The 21,186-nt window shown below is 37.5% G+C and overlaps 1 protein-coding gene across 4 annotated transcripts in view; it reads left to right on the top strand.

The window, feature by feature from the left end:
• RBMS3 (RNA binding motif single stranded interacting protein 3) overlaps window positions 1-21,186 on the top strand; it is a 591,790-nt gene that overhangs the window by 392,476 nt on the left and 178,128 nt on the right. For all 4 annotated transcript variants that reach the window (XR_005556757.1, XM_039343747.1, XM_039343746.1 and 1 more), the window contains exon 6: window positions 7,767-7,846. Coding sequence is in view for 3 of the 4 variants with exons in the window: in XM_039343747.1 (XP_039199681.1) it covers window positions 7,767-7,846 (80 nt within the window). In the remaining variant the exon portion in view is untranslated. The remainder of the gene's footprint in view (window positions 1-7,766; window positions 7,847-21,186) is intronic.

Consider the following 21,186-nt stretch of genomic DNA (forward strand, 5'->3'; position numbering starts at 1 on the left):
AACGCCTGACGTATCGGGGGGAGGATTCAATCTGATGTTTTCTTGTGTCTTGTGATGGGGATAGGGTTCCACTAACTGTGGGTTAATATCCCTTCCCAATTGTATACCTCTCTCCTCCTTTGTTATGTCAACAGCTCTTATTTGAGTATGGTATGCCTCAGCAATCATGTCTTTATTCCCCACCCCAGTCCTCCTTACATCCGTTCCCTCCCGTTGTTTGGCACTCAAACTGCTCTTATTACTCCTCCCCTTACTGATCGAGCGGGTTGTCATTCTATGCTTTCTCTCCCCTCTCCATGTGGGACGCTCCTCCTCGTTGCTATGGGCAACCGCACACTCCGAGATTTTAACAAGTCTTTTAGGTGTTCCGGCTCCACTGGTATCGCTTCCTCCCTCCTGGGGGAGGACTGGGGTGGGGAATAAAGACATGATTGCTGAGGCATACCATACTCAGATAAGAGCTGTTGACACGACAAAGGAGGAGAGCGGTATACAATTGGGAAGGGATATTAACCCACAGTTAGTGGAACCCTATCCCCATCACAAGACACAAGAAAACATCAGATTGAATCCTCCCCCCGATACGGCAGGCGTTGGTATTATCAGAAGAGGAGGGGATGCAAGGTTACTAACGCCTCCAAAGACCAATAATGGAGGGATAGGGAAGGGCATCCGAAGAAAAGAACATAACGTCATAGACACATCTTGGTTATCAGCTGGCCAATCAGGGCCAGTAACACGGTCTAGGAGCCGTGCGCAAACGTTACTTGAACCTACTTAAACCACCTTTATTGTAATGGCCTTTTAGCTCTGACGATGCTGGGGAGTTCCCCCAGCAAAAGCTTGGCAACTTTTTAGTATAAGTATATTTTTAGTAAAGTATTCTTATTTTAACCCTCCCGGTGATCGCATTTTATTCTTTTATTCATAAACCAAACGCCTGAAGACTCATCTCCATGAACACCAATTGGCTATAAAATGGGGCGAGCAGCATTCACAACTTTGGATGCATATGGTGCAAGAGGGCCACCGATTTGACTTTGCTAATACCTGTATCGTAGCTAGTGATGCCACAAAGGGAGGCCGGCTACTGAAAGAGGCCTGGTTCTCAAATGACAGCTCAATTAATCGTCGCATTGACTTGCAACAATTACCACTCATTACATCGCAAGCGATCATACCAACACTTGCGGCGTTATGGACAGGAAGCCTCATCCCCCCACCGCTGGGAACGCCTGCATACGGACGTAAATAACTATACCATCAACACCCCCTTGCCAGGTGACCGGCGCCGGACCATGCAGCAAGAGAATCTCCCACCCCAACATGTGGACGCTGGAATAGAGGCTACGGACTCCCCGCGCATGGAAAAAGAAAGGGAAGGGGCGCCTGATATGGATGATCTACACACCGCCCAACAACCCCATATGAGGCTCACACACCCCCAGGAGGAAGGAAGCGATACCAGTGGAGCCGGAACACCTAAAAGACTTGTTAAAATCTCAGAGTATGCTGTTGCCCATAGCAACGAGGAGGAGCGTCCCAAATGGAGAGGGGAGAGAAAGCATAGAATGACAACCCGCTCGATCAGTAAGGGGAGGAGTAATGAGAGCGGTTTGAGTGCCAAACAACGGGAGGGAACGGATGTAAGGAGGACTGGGGTGGGGAATAAAGACATGATTGCTGAGGCATACCATACTCAGTTAAGAGCTGTTGACATGACAAAGGAGGAGAGAGGTATACAATTGGGAAGGGATATTAACCCACAGTTAGTGGAACCCTATCCCCATCATAAGACACAAGAAAACATCAGATTGAATCTTCCCCCCGATACGGCAGGCGTTGGTATTATCGGAAGAGGAGTGGATGCAAGGTTACTAACGCCTCCAAAGATCAATAGTGGAGGGATAGGGAAGGGCATCCGAAGAAAAGAACATAACGTTATAGACACATCTTGGTTATCAGCTGGCCAATCAGGGCCAGTAACACGGTCTAGGAGCCGTGCGCAAACGTTACTTGAACCTACTTAAACCACCTTTATTGTAATGGCCTTTTAGCCCTGACGATGCTAGGGAGTTCCCCCAGCGAAAGCTTGGCAACTTTTTAGTATAAGTATATTTTTAGTAAAGTATTCTTATTTTAACCATCCCGGTGATCGTATTTTATTCTTTTATTCATATATATATAGGTACATACATTACAGTAAAAAAGGAAGCGATCACCAGGAAATAAAACACCAAGGTTTTATTAAAACCTTGGTGTTTTATTTCCTGGTGATTGCTTCCTTTTTTACTGTAAATATATATATATATATATATATATATATATATATATATATATATATATATATATATATATATATATATATATATATATTTGATAAGAATAAATTTGAGGAAGAAACTATAGAACCCCAAAAGATCCACTGTTACAACATTACTGCTATTGGATTTATTATTAAATCTTTTTAATATATAATAAAAGATTATATAGAAATATATTGATCCACCTTATTTTTTCCATATGAAGACCTATGAAATATTGATATGTCAAAAATATCAAAAACTGGAAGAATGGATTTCCTTCCTTCCAGTTTGATATTATGGTTAAGGCACCAGGCTAGAAAGCAAGAGACAGTGTGTTCAATTCCCCATTAGCCATGAAAGCCAGCTTTGTGACCTTGGGCCAGCTACTTTTTCTCAGCCCAATTTACCTCACAGGTTAGTTGTTGTGGGGAAAATAGGAGAGGAAGGTGTGTTGGATATGTTCACCACCTTGAACTATTTGTAAAAATAGTAATGGTGGAATACAAATAAATAGATAAAATAATATATATTATAATACTCATAAAGTTATGTATTTGTAATGCATAGGAAATAATTCTCATAATATGAAAAAATAACTTAGATGCAATGAAAAGTATATATGTATGTGTACTGTCCCCCCCTTTCTCTCTCTCTCTCTCTCTCACACACACACACACACACACACACACACACACACACACACACACGTAACTGTGGTTTAGTGGTTTATTAATATTCCCCTGCAATTCTCTTCACCAAAAACCCAGAACTGTCCCAATTAAGTTCAGCCAGAAGCAGACCAATGCTGGTCCATAGAGCAATAGCCAATGAGTCCACAAGGCACTTGAAAGTTTTCCAATCAAAATAAATCCACTAGGCAAAATTAAATCCACAATACAAGAGGGTTCACAAGGCAAGAAGTGTCCAAAATTCATAAGGCATGATCTAAGAGTGGTGATATGGCAGCGGCACTCAAAAAAAAAGTAAATAAAATTGCAAAGTAAGAAATGACAAGAACAGGACAATTGGATTCAAATCAGAACAATTCCTGCAGTAAGTTCACCAAAAATTTTTTCCAATCATAGTATATTAAGGATGAAGTGATCAAAAGGATTGAAAGGGATCCTTATTTTACATTCACTCCAGGTGGTTTTTCATCACCTTTGCTAGTCTCCCATCCTGACTGACTAATGTTTGATAAAGTATATGGTATGGCTGAATGATTAAGCTTCATTCTCTTATTTGTTTCATTTAATGATTTTACTTATTTATAAAAAGGAGAAAATAAAATTAGTAACAACATAAATCTATAAAATAATATATCTCTTGAGTTCTAAGTATACAGTATGTTCCTGTTATATGATATTCCAACAATATTAACTATTTAAATAATGATGATAAGAAAAAAATAACACCTCTAACAATAATAATGCAAGGATAATTGTATATGCAGTCCAGGTTTCTAAATAGGCTTCCATAATGGACTGTTAGCCAAATGCTAACTGAAATTTAGAAAGAGAATTGATAAAAAAGTATAGAAAGAAAATTGCCCCTGTAACTGTATAGGACAAACGGGGAGGATGCTAACCACCAGATTTCAAGAACACAAGTGAGTGGTCAGATGAGGAAACCCAAACTCAAGGACACACATTTAATTTTGCAGCAACTAAGATCATTGGCCATGCAGGTACAAAGATAGCTAGGGAATTATTTAAACCTGGAAAGCAGGCCTCTTGCCAGTTAACAGGAGTGCTGAATTACTAGCAACCTATCAAATACTTAGGAGCTGAGAGCTTTGCAGCCAAAGGAAATGACAGCAAAACATCAGCGATCAACACACCAATCAGCCAATAGGAAGGCACCACATAGACACAACTCACAGAATAGCCCAAAGCACATATTCCAATAGAGAAATTCCCTGAAGATGAGCTGCAGCATGAGTCTGAAAGCTTGAAAAAGTAAAACTCTGGTGCTGGTGACTGACCCAAATTCGATTTTGCATCATTATCCTGGGACAAAGATATTTGCCTTCATTCAAGAAAGAGAATTGATCAAAATGATGTTGAAGAGTGCAGAGAAGAGCAGCAAAGGTGATTAAGGGCCTGGAGGCTAAAACATATAAACAGTTGTAGGAATTGGGTATGTCTAGTTTAATGAAGAGGAGGACTAGGGATGACATGATAGTAGTGTTCCAATATCTAAGGGCTACTACAAAGAAGAATGAGTCTTCAAAACACCTGAATTCAGAACAAGAAGTAATGGATAGAAAATAATCAAGGAAAGAACCAACGTAGAACTAAGGAGACATTTCATGACAGTTAAAACAATTAATCAGTGGAACGCCTTGCCTCCAAAAGCTGTGGGTGCTCCAACACTGAAAGTTTTTAAGAAGAGACTGGATAGGAATTTGTCTGAAATGGAATAGGGTTTTCTTCTTGAGCAAGATATTGGACTAGAAGACCTCCAAAGTCCTTTCCAACTTTGTTATTCTATTAATTCTGACCACCACAACTGAAAATTCCTTTTGGCAGACATGCCAAGTGGGGAAAATTAGATAGGTTATGCAAAGCTGGTTAGATGATTTCAAAGTTATTAAAAAATAGAATATTTGTTTCCAAACATCCCAGGCCATATTATAGCTAAAGTAATTCAAGAATAACACTTTTATCTTTGAAAAATTATCACCATAGTTTTTTCTTTTGCAATTTCTAGTATTAGAAGCATTTTCTTGATTTGATTTTGAGCCAGTTTGGTATACTCTTTAAGACACTAGGCTAGAAAGCAAGAGGTCATGAATTCAAGCCCTGCTTTAGCCATGACAACAAGCAGGGTGATTTGTGCCATTCACTCTCTCCCAGGACAACTCACCTGACAGGGTTATTGTTGTGGGAAAAATAGGAAGGTGTGCCGGGTATGCTTGCTGCCTTGAATTATTTGCAAAAATAATAAAGGTGGATATAAACAAATAAATAAATAAAATAAGTTGGACATCTGGTGGTGGATGTCAATACAGCATTCTTCCTGAGATGGAGAAGCCAACAGTAAATCATTTGCATATTGGATATGAATGGAACTATAGTACAGGGAAATGGAGGAAAGATCTGCTTTCAAAATTTGAGAGAAGAGAGTGGGTGACTCAATACATCCCTTTGGTAGGCAAGTATAGGCATATTGTTGATTCTGCCAGGTGAAGCTAAATAGGTATAAGGATGCAGGATCTACCAGAATGCTAAAGAAAATAACACATAAATCAATGATAATGAAAGACTTGGCAGAGGCAGGAAATGCGAGAATTATAGTGACAAAGTTTGGTACAATGGATGCTTTGGGAATAACATCTGATTTAATGAGCCTTAGGTGTGGGTTTCCCTTCAGCATTTTTCCTAGGTTTGGGGACGAAAAATTAGGATCTTACAAAGTAAAGTACACTTACATAAAACACCTATTAGTTTCTGGAAGGGTTCAGTTGCCTCCGTCAAGGTGCTATATCAGTAGGATGGTGGTTCCGGTTTCACTTGATTTTTAAGAGGAGTTGCACTCCTTATGAACCCCACGTAGGTGAAATCCCATCTCCATAGGATGGCTGAAAGGTCATGTAGGTCAGAAGGAAAGATCTGGGTTTTATTTGAAAAAATATATATTGGTTAAGCCAGGGATCCCCAATCTGTGGGCTGCAGCTCCCTACAGGCCCTGTGAAAGGATGGCCAGTGCACACGTGCGTGCACCCAGTCCCCCACTCATGCTAGTGCCACCCCACCCCAAGCATCCCACCAGCACTAGCACCCCCTTCCCCAAGCGTCCTGCTGGTGCTAGTGCCACCCCAACCCCGACCATCCCACTGGCACTAGCACCACCCCATCCCAGAGTGTCCCACCAGCACTAGTGCCACTCATAGTGTCCTGCTAGCACTGCCCCATTTGCAGCACTCGCACCCATGCAGCCCCATTTGCATGTGCGCATGCGCTCACATATGGCCCATTTATGCGCATTTGCATGGAGCTCATCTTTGCGCACGGTTGCATACTGCCTATTTGCACACACACACGTAACAATGCCTGCCTCCCTTCCAAATTACCAAATCAAAAAGATTCGAGACCTCTGGATTAAGCAGTATATGTATGTGAGGAGGACATCCAGAATTAGCTCGCCCAAAATGCACTTTATCATGGCCCAAGGTTGAAGAATAAATCTTTGTCCATTAAAAAAGGGATGAGGAGGAACACATTAAAGGACTAAGTCTCTACTTCTACCCTCATTTCACTAGTGAATTGACAGGAATCAATTTCCCCCACCCACCTCAATAATATTGCTACATACACTGGCCACTACAGATCCTTTAAATAGGGCTTGAATAATTAATGAAGTGGTAGCCCCAGTGTCAATTTTTCTTTCCTGTTATGCTGAGAATCAGTAGAGATTCACGTTTGGGGTTCTGTTTGAGAAGAATTGTGAGCCCCAAGAAGGATATATTGATCTTGGTTTGCCCTGGAGTTAATTATAAGAATTCAGAATCTGTATTCTTTTCTTCCCTGATTGGAAAAGAGAGGACTGGCACTATGTTAAATTTAAATTTATCAACAAAGAATTAAAGGGAGAGGACTGGTAGTTCATCACCAGAAGGGGGGGTTGGTTTTAGAGAAAGGCACTGGAGATGAGTTGATGCCATAGTGAAGCTGAGGTTTCTTTTGGAACTAGCATTCTCTATTAATATGACCTTCCCTCCCACACTGATAATAACCTATGGATTTCTGTCAGTTCCTTTGAGGTTTGGGGTTCTTTTCTTTCTCTTTATAGGGGAGCAAACATTCTGAGATCTTTCCTCCATTCTAATTTTCTTCTCCACCCCCTTTCTCACCCTTTTTTCAGTTTTCTTCCTCTCTCAATTTGTTTCCCTCAGTTTCATTCTCTGATCAAACATAAAGTTGGCAATTCAGCACAACTCAGGAATTTTGAGTATTGACTAATTTGAGAAAATATTTGGAAGCAGTTCCAAATGTCATTAGCAGATTGGTCAATAAATATAGAGACTAGAATTCTTTTATCCTTTTGGTTATTTGGGTCCAGATGCAACGGAGTTTCAAGGAGGCAAATCCAGAAGGCTTCAGGTGTTTCATCCTCCTTTTATACTATGTGGTGGAATTCAAACCATTTTAATGATTTCTGTCTCAACTCCTGAAGTGCTTCTAGTAAATTCTCCTTAGCTCTGGTGTATCATTCCAATGAATCACATCATTGTAGTCTCATGTAAGGCAGCTTACTGGCCAGATGAATCACATTTGGACTACCTGTCCAAAGGATTGGGATTATGGACTATTTTATCAGAGGTTTTTTTTCAAATATTTTGTAGAATGTCTCCTTTGTGAGGAAAATATTCATCAATTGCATCATATTCCCCAGGGAGACAGGAGACATATATGCAATAACAATCACTATTTTTATTTATGTATTTTTCTTCCTCAGAATGGAATCCACTGAAAAATGTGAAGTTGTAATTCAACATTTTAATGGAAAATACCTGAAAACACCACCAGGTGTGCCAGGTAAGCATTGTCTACCACTGTTCATTCAGTGAAATAAAATCCATATAAGAACGAAATTCTGGAGCTGTATGGTCCTAAATAATACATTTCTGTTTCCAAATATAGTTAGTATTATTGCTTATTTAATGAGGTATCCATAGCTCAGTGGAAATTTTTAGAATAGAATGGAATAGAGTTGGAAGGGACCTTGGAGGTCTTCTAGTCTGCTCAAGCAGGAGAACCTATACCATTTTGGACAAGTGACTATCTAGTCTCTTCTTAAAAACCTCCAGTGATGGAGCACCCACGATTTCTGAAGGCAAGCTGTTCCACTGGTTAATTGTTCTCAGTTAATTGTGCTCAATGTATTTTGTCATCTGTCTATTTAGCTTAGCAATTGGCATGCATTCCTATTCCTCAGATAAAATATTGGTGATTCAAATATTTAATAGCTGATGTGAAGTTTATGCATTTACATGTATTATGCATGTAATTTCTATATATTAATCAAACTGAGGTAAACAGTTATATATGCGTAGGACAGACATCTGTTGGTTGCCAAACCTGAAGGCATTCTCAAAATGTTTTGACTTTAAAAATTGAATCAAAAACTGGAGTAATTTTTATATATAATTTTTACTTCAAATATTGAATGCTTAATGCTCTGGTAATTAAGTGACATGCAAAAAACAAAACAAAACCCTATAGCATAAATACAAAATAATTAATTATTTTACAGTGAAAAAACTTTTTTATGTAATTTTCTTTCTCTTTTTCTGCTAATTAGGTTTTTTTTTGGCTTTTTGCCACTTTTAGTTTATGCTAAATCAAAACACTTGAATAGTATTAGCTGATACTAGTTTACTGTATTCAGGAGACCTGCCTTCTGAATACTTAATTTGTTTTGATGTAGCTTCTCTTTTTTTAAAAATTTGATTTAATATGCAAAAAAGGGGGGGGAGAAGAAAGATACAGGAAAAACATTAAAGAAAGAGAAAAATGACAAAGACAAAAATGTATGCATAAAAAGGCAGTTCCGATTTTAAATAAAGTTTTATTTGTTTATTTATTAAATTTATATGTCACCCATCTCTCCAATAAGGTGATTCTTGGTGGGTTACAGATCATAAAAATACAAGTAGAAAAACTGTTAAAACTTTAAAACTATGCAAAAAAAAAATCTGTGCAAAAACACCAGGAACCAATAAACAGATGGTATCCTGTCAACAATCTCTAATGGTGATGGTGTTAAAGTATTTTAACAGGGCAGTATTAAAACTTAATGAAATATTAGTGAAATATTAGTGAAATAATACTGGTTATGTTTTTATTGGGTCAGTCAGTAAGTGAACAAACAAATATTATCATTGTAAATCTAGCGTGGAATGCTTTTTCAAATATCAAAGATTAATCTTTTTTATTATACCCACGCCGAATAAATCCATAATTTTTCATATGTTAAATTCCAAATGTTGGCCTACAGTTCAGAATCCATTATACTTTTTATGTATTCTTTTCTAAATGATATTAACATTCTAATGGGTATTAATCCAAAACAGAATGTTAGTGTGGCAAGACTATATCATATGAGCAAATAACCGTGAATCATTTTATACTTCCAATGAAATAGTCAGCCAGCATTTTCTAAAGACTTAAAAAGTGAAAAAAATGTTGATTTACTCTAATCTCATGTATATAATAATATTAATACAGGTAGCACTCAACTTATACTGGAATTGGGACTGGAATTGTCATTGCTAAATGATGTGGTTGTAAAGCACAATATCATATGTTTGCATTGCTTTGTTATTGTTAGTTGTGAAGTCGTGTCTGACCCATCACGACTCCATGGACAATGTTCCTCCAGGCCTTCCTGTCCTCTACCAACTTCTGGAGTCCATTTAAGCTCACGCCTACTGCTTCAGTGACTCCATCCAGCCACCTCTTTCTCTATCGCCCCATTCTTCTATTGCCCTCAATCTTTCCCAGCATTAGGCTCTTCTCCAGTGAGTCCTTCCTTCTCATTAAGTGGCCAAAGTATTTATGAGTTTCAACTTCAGGATCTGGCCTTCTAAAGAGCAGTCAGGGTTGATATCCTCTAGGACTGACCGGTTTGATCACCTTGCAGTCCAGGGTACTCGCAGGAGACTTCTCCAGCACCATAGTTCAAAGGTCTCAATTCTTTGGCACTCAGCTTTTCTTATGATCCAACTTTCACAGCCATACATTGCAACTGGGAAAACCATGGCCTTGACTATACATACTTTTGTTGGCAGGGTGATGTCTCTGCTTTTTAGTATGCTGTCTAGATTTGCCATAGCTTTCCTCCCCAGGAGCAAGCATCTTTTAATTTCTTGGCTGCAGTCCCCATCTGAGGTGATCTTGGAGCAGAAAAATAAAATCTGTCACTACCTCCATTTCCTCCGCATCTATTTCCCAGAAATTGAGAGGGCTGGATGCCATGGTCTTGGTTTTCTTAATGTTGGGTTTCAAGGCAACTTTTGCACTCTCCTTCTTTACCTGCATCAAGATGCTCTTTAGTTCCTCTTCACTTTTTGCCATTAGAGTGGTATCATCTGCATATCTTAGGTTGTTGATATTTTTCCCGGCAATCTTAATTCCAACTTTTGATTAATCTAGCCTTGCCTTTCTCATGATGTGCTCTGCATCTAAGTTAAATAAGCAGGGCGATAGAATACAGCCTTGCTGGATGCCTTTCCCAATTTTGAACCAATCAGTGGTTCTGTGTCCAGTTCTCACTGTGGCTTCTTGACCCGCATATAGATTTCTCAAGAGACAAATAAGATGATCTGGTACTCCCATTTCTTTAAGAACTTGCCACAATTTGTTGTGATCCACACAATCAAAGTCTTTAGCATAGTCAATGAAGCAGAAGTAGATGTTTTTTTGGAACTCCCTAGCTTTCTCCATGATCCAGCGTATGTTGGCAATTTGATCTCTAGTTCCTCTGCCTTTTCGCAATCCTGCCTGTACTTCTGGAAGTTCTCAATCCACATACTGCTGGAGTCTAGCTTGTAGGATTTTAAGCATAACTTTACTTTCATGTGAAATGAGTGCAATGGTGCAATAGTTTGAATATTCTTTGGCATTGCCTTTCTTTGGAATTGGAATGAAAACTGACCTTTTCCAATCCTGTGGCCACTGTTGAGTTTTCCAAATTTGCTGGCAAATTGAGTATAGCACTTTTACTGCATCATCTTTTAAGATTTTGAATAACTCAGCTGGAATACTATCACCTCCACTAGCTTTGTTGTTGCTCAGATTTCCTAGGGCCCATTTCACTTCACATTTTAGGATGTCTGGCTCGAGGTCAGTGACCACCCCATTGTGGTTATCAGGGACGCTAAGCTTGTTCTTGTATAGTTCATCTGTGTAATTTTGCCACCTCTTCTTAATCTCTTCTGCCTCTGTTAGGTTCCTGCCATTTTAGTCCTTTATCATGCCCATCTTTGCATGAAACGTTCCCCTCATATCTCCAATTTTCTTGAAAAGATCTCTGGTCCTTCTTATTCTATTGTTTTATTCTATTTCTTTGCACTATTCATTTAAGAGGGCATTCTTATCTCTTCCAGTTATTCTCTGGAATTCTGCATTCAGTTGGGTGTATCTTTCTCTTTCTCCCTTGCCTTTTGCTTCCCTTCTTTCCTCAGCTATTTGCAAAGCTTCCTCAGACAGCCATTTTGTTTTCTTGCATTTCTTTTTCTTTGGGATGGTTTTAATTGCTATCTCCTGTACAGTGTTGTGAACATCCATAGTTCTTCAGGCACTCTGTCTATCAGATCTAGTTCCTTAAATCTATTTGTCACCTCTATAGTATATTCATCAGGGATATGATTTAGTTCATACCTGAGTGGTCTAGTGTTTTCCCCTACTTTCTTCAATTTAAGCCTAAATTTTGCAACAAAAAGCTCATGATCTGAGCCACAGTCAGCTCCTGGTCTTGTTTTTACTGACTGAATAGAGCTTCTCCATCTTTGGCTGCAGAACACATAGTCAATCTGATTTCTATGTTGACCGTCTGGTGATGTCTATATGTAGAGCCGTCTCTTGGGTTGTTGGAAAAGATTGTTTGCTATGACCATCGTATTCTCTTGACAGCCTGTGCCCTGCTTCATTTTGTACTCCAAGGCCAAATTTGCCTGTTATTCTGGTTATCTTTTGGTTTCCTACTTTAGCATTCCAATCCTGATGATGATAAGGACATCATTTTTTGGTGTTGATTCTATAAGGTGCTGTAGGGCTTCATAGAACCGGTTAATTTCATCCTCTTGAAATTGGGTTGGGGCATAGAGTTGGACTTCTGTGATATTGAATGGTTTGCCTTGGATTCGCACTGAGATCATTCTGTCATTTTGGGGATTGTATCCCTGTATTGCTTTTCCTAATATTTTATTGATTATAAAGGCTACTTCATTTCTTCTGAGGGATTCTTGCCCACAGTAGTATACTCATTCCTGTCCATTTTAGTTCGCTCATTCCTAAGATGTCGATGTTCGCTCTTGTCATTTCTTGTTTGACCACGTCCAGCTTGCCTTGATTCATGGATCTTACATTCCTATTCCTATGGAGAATAGATCTTTAATAGCATCAAATTTTCCTTTCACCACCAGATGCATCCACAGCTGAGTGTCCTTTCGGCTTTCGCCCAGTGGTTTCACTCTTTCTGGCGCTACTAATATTGGCCTTCTGCTCTTCCCCAGTAGCATATTGGACACCTTCCAACCTGAGGGGCTCATCTTCCAGCATCATGTCTTTTTGCCTTTTGGTACTGTCCATGGGGTTTTCATGGCAAAGATACTGGAGTGGATTGCCATTTCCTTCTCCAGTGGATCACATTTTGTCAGAACTCTCTACTATGACGTGTCCGCCTTGGGTGGCCCTGCATGGCATAGCTCATAGCTTCACTGAGTTACGCAAGCCCCTTTGCCACACCAAGGTAGTAATCCATGAAGCAATGGCAATTCTTGTTGATGTCATTAAGTGAGAACCGTACAGGTCATTAAGCAATGACCTCACATGACCACAACTTCTAATTTTCTGCCATCTTCTCTGTTGACCTTGGTTTTTGGAAGCTGCCAAGGAAGATCAGAAATCACAATCATGTCACTGTAGTTTGTTGAAATGTCACAATTTTGAGTCCAGATTGTGATCACATTACCACCTGGTCCATATCAACTGTTGGAAATTTAAGAATCTTTCTTAAGTATTCTTCATTCAGCTATGTTATAACATTGAATGATCACTGAATAAATGGTCATAACCTGAGGACTGTCTATATGCAATATTTTTAATAATGTTAATGCTATAATGCTACTATGATATTTTCCTATTCTTTGTTCCTAAGTGCTAGCAAATAATATCTTCTTTAACAATACTTTTTAATTGTTCATAGGAAATACTATAGTTTTGGAATTGCTCAAACATATTTCAGGTTTGATAGTAATTTGGGAATTTTAAATGCTGTTACTGCATCCTGTATCAGATCATAAACATAAAATATATGTTAATTAAATATACTACCATGGCAAGAATTGTGATTTAAATAAATAAAAACTTGATGGACAATTAGCTAATCCAAATATTAATAAGGTATATGTTTTTTCAAAAGAGCTCATTCTAGGAAATACTGACATCATTTTACTGCAAAGTTTATGACAACCCATCCCTTTAATTCCCTGGATTTATGGTAGGAATGATACTAGAATTCAATTGTTTTACAAAGAGAGGTTCCATCTAGTGTACTAGAGGGAGTCTAAATCTAAAAAATACCAGCCTCTTCCCAAATAACCATTTCCAACCCCTTTATTAAAAATTATAACAAAAAGAAAATTACTGTCACTTACTGATTCAAATTTTCATTGCAATAACTTTATATGGAAGATTAAACCTCCTTTGGTTTTTGGAAGAAGAATGGTGAATAGCAAAGATGCAGCTGAGCAATAGCAATAATAAAGGCAGGAAATATTAAGGAAAATTTATTAAAGATGTTAAACATTTTAATAAGCAAGAAGAACAAGATAGATCTGGAGGATTCCTCTTATGGAAAAAATATGGTAATAAATTATGTACATTGGGGAATATTTATTTGATTGATTGATTGATTGATTGATTATATGCCACCCAACTTGCCACCTGAGACAATTCTGGGCAGCTGAAATCAGATTAAAGAGAGGGAAATTTATTTTAATATTATTTTCTCACTGAGAAAATCATGCACATTCCAGAGTGAATTTCAACTATCAGTGAAAGATCATGAGAATAATGTTAACATTATATGTGGTTTCTAATGCGTATGCAGGGATGAAAGAATAAAGAAAATGGAGTTTGGTTTTTGTCTCTATAGTATTCTTGATAATTCCATCTTTAAACTGAATCACAAATTTGTAAACTTAGTAAATTCCATGTCCATTTTGAGGCCATTCACTATCTGCAAATCTCCTAGTGGAAAATTTGTATCTATGATTAAAAATACAGTAAGTGTTATCTAAACCTTTATAATAGTTTTCCGTATTGCCATTGATAGCTGTTTTAAAGTTTCAGTGCTGTATAGGATGATTTTCAAAGTTTGCTGTTGCTAACATTTATATGTTTAGAGGAATCCATTCTAACTATATTACATAGTAAGCCAAAAGTAAGGCAAAAAAGTAAAAAGTAAATGAAGGAAGAAAAAAGCAACAGTGAACTGATTTAATTCAGCCTATAGAATTTCATTTCGTAGAATGACTACTGAACCTATTTACCACTTATGTTCTTTCTCCTGTCAACATAGTACTATTGTACTATGCTATAGTACAGTACTATTTTAGTGTGCTGTAGTATTTTAGAATTTGAGCGCTATTTTTTTTTATCTGCCACAATCTGACTTCTTAAAAATATTTTTGTAGCATTGTCCTGATGTAGAAAATTGAATTTAAAATGGCATTGTATAATCACACTAGTGTGTTTATCTGCAAGATAGAGATAATCTATAGCTATAAACAGTAGCCATATGTTATTACTGCACAAAAGTAGTATAACTTCAACTAACAATTCCAGTTTTGTTCCATGAAATATGAGGCTGCAGTCCTTTGGGCCTTGAAAGGGTGTCTCAAGAACTACATGAATTTTGGAAAAAAAAAAACCCAAAAAGCTGGAAAGGACACTCTTTTAAAGTCCTATATTGAAAAGCACAAAGAAGAAAGATGCATCATCTACAGAATTCAAAGCAAAAGTGTCAACATCTGAAATATGGCAGGCACATTGCAACACACATTCTGTCCCCCTTCTTACATAAATATATATAAAATACAGACTTTGAGCATAACATTGCACTTGCCATCTTGCAAATTTTGATACAACTCATCTTATACTCCTAATTCAAAGTTGCCTTTGATTCTTCCGCGTGGGAATATGTATCCTGTCTGAAATTGTCATCATATGATTGGATCCATATGCATTCTTTTCTTTGCTGTTTGTTTTGTTTGCTTTAAAGAATCACATCTTTTCTACCTTGTCAGCAAGAGGCAAGCAGGGCACTGGATATTACAGAATTTTTGACATCAGTCTTCACTACACATGTAGATAGGATTGATGCTCTTGTTATTTATCTCACTCATCCTTAGGACAGAAAATATATCTCTTCAACCTTCTTGCATAATGAGAAATCACTGAATGAGAAATAAAATATAAGCTGTTCTCCACTGATATGATAGCCAAAAGAAACCTAGAAATTCTCATTTTATTATAAACAAAAATATATATTAAAAGCATGGGGAGTATTGATATGTGTAAAATGGGTAAGTCTGCTAATAGTAATCTAAATGAAAGGTTTGAATCTGTATTAGATCAATTTTAATTTGCTGCAAATAATGAAATAGAGTTCAATTCTATTGTGAAAGTTTTTTTTTCTATAAATCAACATACGCATAAAAATTAGCTCACACATCATCCCAGGAAAAAAAATTACAGGGCATAAATATTTGTGTACAATATTATTCAAAGAAACCATCAGTTGGTATGAATTTTGGATGCTTATTTGTTTCCATATATAGTAGGTTGCTATGCAACTTCTCCGAAGCGGATATATTTCATAAAAATTTAGAGAAACATTTCACTCATGATGTTTCATGAAATATCCTTTCATAGAGAATGGCATGAAGATACAGCAACTATTCAGTCATTCTCTCTTTCTCTCTTTAAGACAACTTTATTTCAAGAAAAATTAAAATACAAATAATTATAAAAAGGGGGAAGGAAATTCAAAAGGGGAAAAGGTTAAAAACTGAAAAAGAGAAAAAGCAAGGGAAAAGACTTCCAACTTTTTTCAGTACAGATAAAAATCAGATAATCTTTTACTCAGTTAAAAGCTATATAATCTTAATTTAAATAATGTATATAAAATATACAATATTTCTAGAGTCTTAAACATTAATTAATGTTTAATCCCATGATCCAATCATTAATTCAAAGATACCTATCCATCATTATCAAACAAGATTGTAAAAATAACCTTACTTACTTATGTATTTACTTACTTATTATTCTGCCCATCTAGTTATCCAGAGTGACTCTGGGTGGCTTACAATGCAATAAAACAGAGATCAAGGAGAGCAAGAATAGATAAAGTACCCCTATCCCATGTTCATAAGAGATAATAGATAAGTGTGACCAATGCCATTTCTGTCCCATAACCAGGCCTGTAACCTGACTAAAAAGAGTCTAGCTAATCTGTTTTATCCAGGACCCTTTAGAACTAGAACACTTTGTCTACCACCTTCCCTAAAAAAAGAAAGTGGAAGAGTGGATTGTCCAGGATGTGTGTCTAAAATTCAATTTCTTAAAGAGGGGGTGGACCAAGGCCCCCTTACAGGAACCAAGAATGCCCTATATTTTAGTAATACTGTCCATTGCCCCAATAATGTTCATTGTCCCACTTTTCCTTGAAATCACCATCTTGGAAGTTTTCACTAACCAGAAGAGACATGGATTTAATAAACAAGTGGACAGCTCCAGAAACCCTGTCTACTTTATAGAGTCTAACAGAATCAAACTGTTTCCTTCTAAACTATTAATCTATCATATCAAAACATTCCCAATATAAAATCCATCCATCCATCCATCCATCCATCCATCCATCCATCCATCCATCCATCTATCTATCTATCTATCTATCTATCTTTCTATCTATCTAAAATACCAAACCCTGCAGCATATGCAGGCTGGACCTCTACCTCTCATTGCTTATTAATACTGATTAAGACAAGCCACAGAGAAGGGAACAGAACCAGCACAAAACTGTGCCTCCCAGCCCCAATCCCTGCAGCTGACCCAAGAGGATACCATGGTCAATGGTATCGTAAACTACTGAGAGATCAAGGAGAGCAAGAATTATTAATAATTATTAATTCTGTTTACCACAACTTCATCACAGCATCTCAGCTGGCAACTCACCAGACCATTGAAGAAATCCCTTTTTCACAACTCTCTCATAAGTACCAGATGTCTGGGGAATGTGTGGGTTGATTTCTTGAAATCAGGTCTATGACAACTCGCCACAGCTAATTCTTCGCAGCCAACTTGCCATGGACAACTTGACACGTCTGACTTGCCAAGGCCAGCTCATTGCAGGACAACTTCCATGGCCAACTCGCCATGAGACAACTTGCCAAAAGACAATTCAACATAGGATTAATTCCTTTTATTATTCATTATTATTATTCATTAAAAGATGGCAGTCATAGGAATGATTTCCTTTGATACAAGAGATAAAATAATTTTGATGAAAACAGAATCAACAAAAATAAAAGGAATCCCACAGCAAGTTGTCCTGCTACAAGTTGTCCCACAGCAACTGGTAAGTTGTCCTATACCACTCCTTGCCTTCAGAGAGTTTTTCAGGCCCTAGGAAACCAGCCTGGGTCTCTAACAAGTTATGGATGAGTGCCTTCAATCTGCCATTTCTTCAGAAAGATATCCTACCATATTCATAAATATATATATAAATATATACCTAATATGCCCAATTTCAGTAATTATGCTATAGTTCAAAATTCAATATCTGTGCTAATCATTATGCTTAGGAGAATCATGCTTAAATTCAGGCGCCTGAAGTTTATAGGAATCTGGATTTAGGTGCCTTAATCTCCTATTTCAGAAGTAGCAAATCTCTGTGGGCATGTGTGTGTGTTTGTATGTCTGTGAGTGTGTGTATACACACTCATACAACATACACATATACATGTACACATGTTTATGGCAGTAGATACATTTTCTCCCAATATATGCTTTTTGGGCATATTTTTAATTGGAAATCTATACTGCAAAATTAGTTGATTTATTAATTATATTTAAAAATGCATTTTCTGTGGGAAAATATGTATAATTTGAAATGTGATTTTTATTGTGCCTTTTTAATGAAGAAAACAGTATAGAGTAGACTTTACAACAGGGGTGGCGAACTTATGGCACACGTGCCAGAGGCGGCACTCAGAGCCCTCTCTGTTGGTACGTGTACAACCACCGCCAGCAGCAGGTCTATCAGGTGCCACCGCCGCCTGGAGCAGGAGCCCCACCCAGCACAAAGGAGGTGAAGCGGCCGACTAGCAAGCTTGAGTAGAGGTGGTAGAGCAGAAGTCACTAACCATTGTCAATTGGAGGACTGGAAGAAAAGGGAGGGAGAAGCATTTTACATGCATGCATGCGCACGGGGCCGCAAGCACACACACGCTGCAAATGCGGCGGGGCTAGTGCCTGCTTGATACTCACAAGCCCTGCCTTATTCTTGCATGGTGCAGCACCCCGCGGCACAGCGGTGGCCATTTTTGGGCCTTGCAGCACAGTGGCCCATTTTGCACCTCTGGTTTTTGTGTGCCAGAGGCGGCACTCAGACACGCCTCCCTGCCCCCTCCGAGAGTACCACAATGCTGATGCGGCCCTGGCATTTTGTGATAAATAAGTGGGTTTTGGGTTGCAGTTTGGGCACTCGGTCTCTAAAAGGTTCACCATCACTGCTTTACAAGTAAATGCATAGAAACAAACATAAACCAGAAATAGACATCTGGTATCTTGGACATGTCTAATTTGGAAATGGAAATGACAGGATACAATTAACAGTCTTTCTCATTTGAGATTCTCTCTCTCTCTCTCTCTCTCTCTCTCTCTCTTTCTCTCACTCACTCACTCACTCACTCACTCTCTCTGTCTCTCTCTCTCTCCTCTCAAATTATAATCTATATTCATTGGTCTGAGAAGTAGTCCTATTGAGCTTCTCTGAATAAATATGAGTTGGATTGTGATATAAATAAACTGAAGCAGTAGAGGACTTCTAATTACTTCTATTATCTCATATAAAAAGTGAATGCAACTAGAGCATTTGTGTTATATCTAAAATCTTTATTCTGGTTAAATATTCCCAAAGCCACCTTGAACCTTCAAGCCAACATGAAATTCTGCTTATATCTTACTTCTGTCACACAAAGTAACACAAGACTATTCCTGATTTGTTTGCTTCTATTAAAGGCAAGCACACTGTCTGCATCTACCAGCAGGGTATTCATTCAGACCATGCTTATTAATCCTGGATTATCAATCAATCAGCAAATTTATGCACAAACATATAAGATTTCTTTAAATGAATTCCTTGCTATATTGGCCATTGTAGGGAAATACCTGAATCAAAGTAAGATTTAATTTCTTCAATTATATAGAATCTTTAGAACAGAGATGTATTGACTCTGCTAGATTTCAACTTTAACCTGATTATAGGTTACATTTGTTATATACTGTATATCATGATAAAAATTAAATACTGTATTAATTTTTCTACTTGTCCTCTATATATTTTTTTGATCACTGGAATGCCTGTCCTCCAATTCATATAAAAATTCACTGCAGGCTTGTGAGAGATAATTCTAGATCTGTAAATATGATTGATTGAGAATTATCCCCATTTCATTTATTTGTACAAAATTAGTATTCAAAATAATTATCTAAATAGGATGCTGTTTGTCAGGGTGTCAAAATAATCTTTGGGTCAATTGCACTGTATTGGATTTTATATTTTTAAGCGCTCACATACTAATAGTTATATCGTGGAGATAATAAAAACCATAAATCTCATTATTAGTATAATCAATTAAATATTTTTATATTCTTACAAATATAAACTCACACCTTCTACTTTCAATTTATATGTCTCTGTAATAAACATAGATTTATTTTTCTCAACAAAGCTAGAAGCATTCTACTGAATCCACCTCAGGACATTACTGATCTTTCTGTTTGGCAAGGTAAAGAGTATCATATACATTTGAAACAGCAGAGTCATTGTCTGAAACTTATTTTTTAGTACTTCAATAATTGACATGAGAATGAAAATTGACTCTTCATAGAGGTATTAATGTAACCTCTTTACAAATTTAAATTGGAAATTCCAAACTTCAAGAGCATGGGACAATAGAGTTCGGTGTTAACTGCAGTACTGAACAAAAGGTTAGAGCAGTGGTTCTCAACCTGTGGGTCGGGACCCCATTTGGGGTTGAACGACCATTTCACGGGGGTCGCCAAACAACGCAGTCCGCCATTTTTTTCCCCTTTTCCTTAGCTGTGCTACTCCCTTTTATTCTATTGGCTTTTGAAAGCCAATAGAATAGACTCTCTTGAATAGAGTCTAATTCTATTGGCTTTCAAAAGCCAATAGGAATTGTCCAGGCTGTCTCTGCCCTGCTGAGCCTGCCAAAAGTCCCATTCTGCAAACGGTGCTGCACCAGTTGAGTAGTCCTCGACTTACGACCGGTTGAGTAGTCCTCGACTTACAACCGGTCGGGGGTCGCGGCATTAAAAAGATTGAGAACCACTGGGTTAGAGTATAAGAAAATATTACTCTCTCAGGAATTTTTTTCAGGTATTCAATATATTTCAGTTGATTTTTTTGCTCAATGTTAGCTGAATCAAAAACAATCCTGATAATATTCTAGATTTTTTGTTAAAGCGTGTTTAATAGAAATATACATTCCCTAATAGTATATTCTATTTTTCTCCCTTTGGCAAAGAGGTTCACAGAAACCTGTAGAAACTTAACAGAGAAGAGGAATTTTCTCTTGGTATAATTATCATTGAAACAGTGAATAAAGTGCTTTCATAAATAATAATAGCCAGTACTAATAAAATTAATGGTGATTTAAAAAAACATGAAATTTATCATTTCAAACTTCCATTAAAAAGGAATATAGTATGATGTACTTTATCATGTCCTCAATACACATTTTTTGTTGTCAGTATTGAAGATCTATTTCATTCTATTTATCTGCTTAATTAGAGATACCATTTTTTCTTTTTAAAATGTACAGTAATCTATAGACCAT

Source organism: Crotalus tigris, unplaced genomic scaffold, assembly GCF_016545835.1.
Source record: "Crotalus tigris isolate CLP2741 ecotype Arizona unplaced genomic scaffold, ASM1654583v1 scf7180000017871.4482833, whole genome shotgun sequence".
NCBI classification, from domain to species: Eukaryota; Metazoa; Chordata; class Lepidosauria; order Squamata; family Viperidae; genus Crotalus; species Crotalus tigris.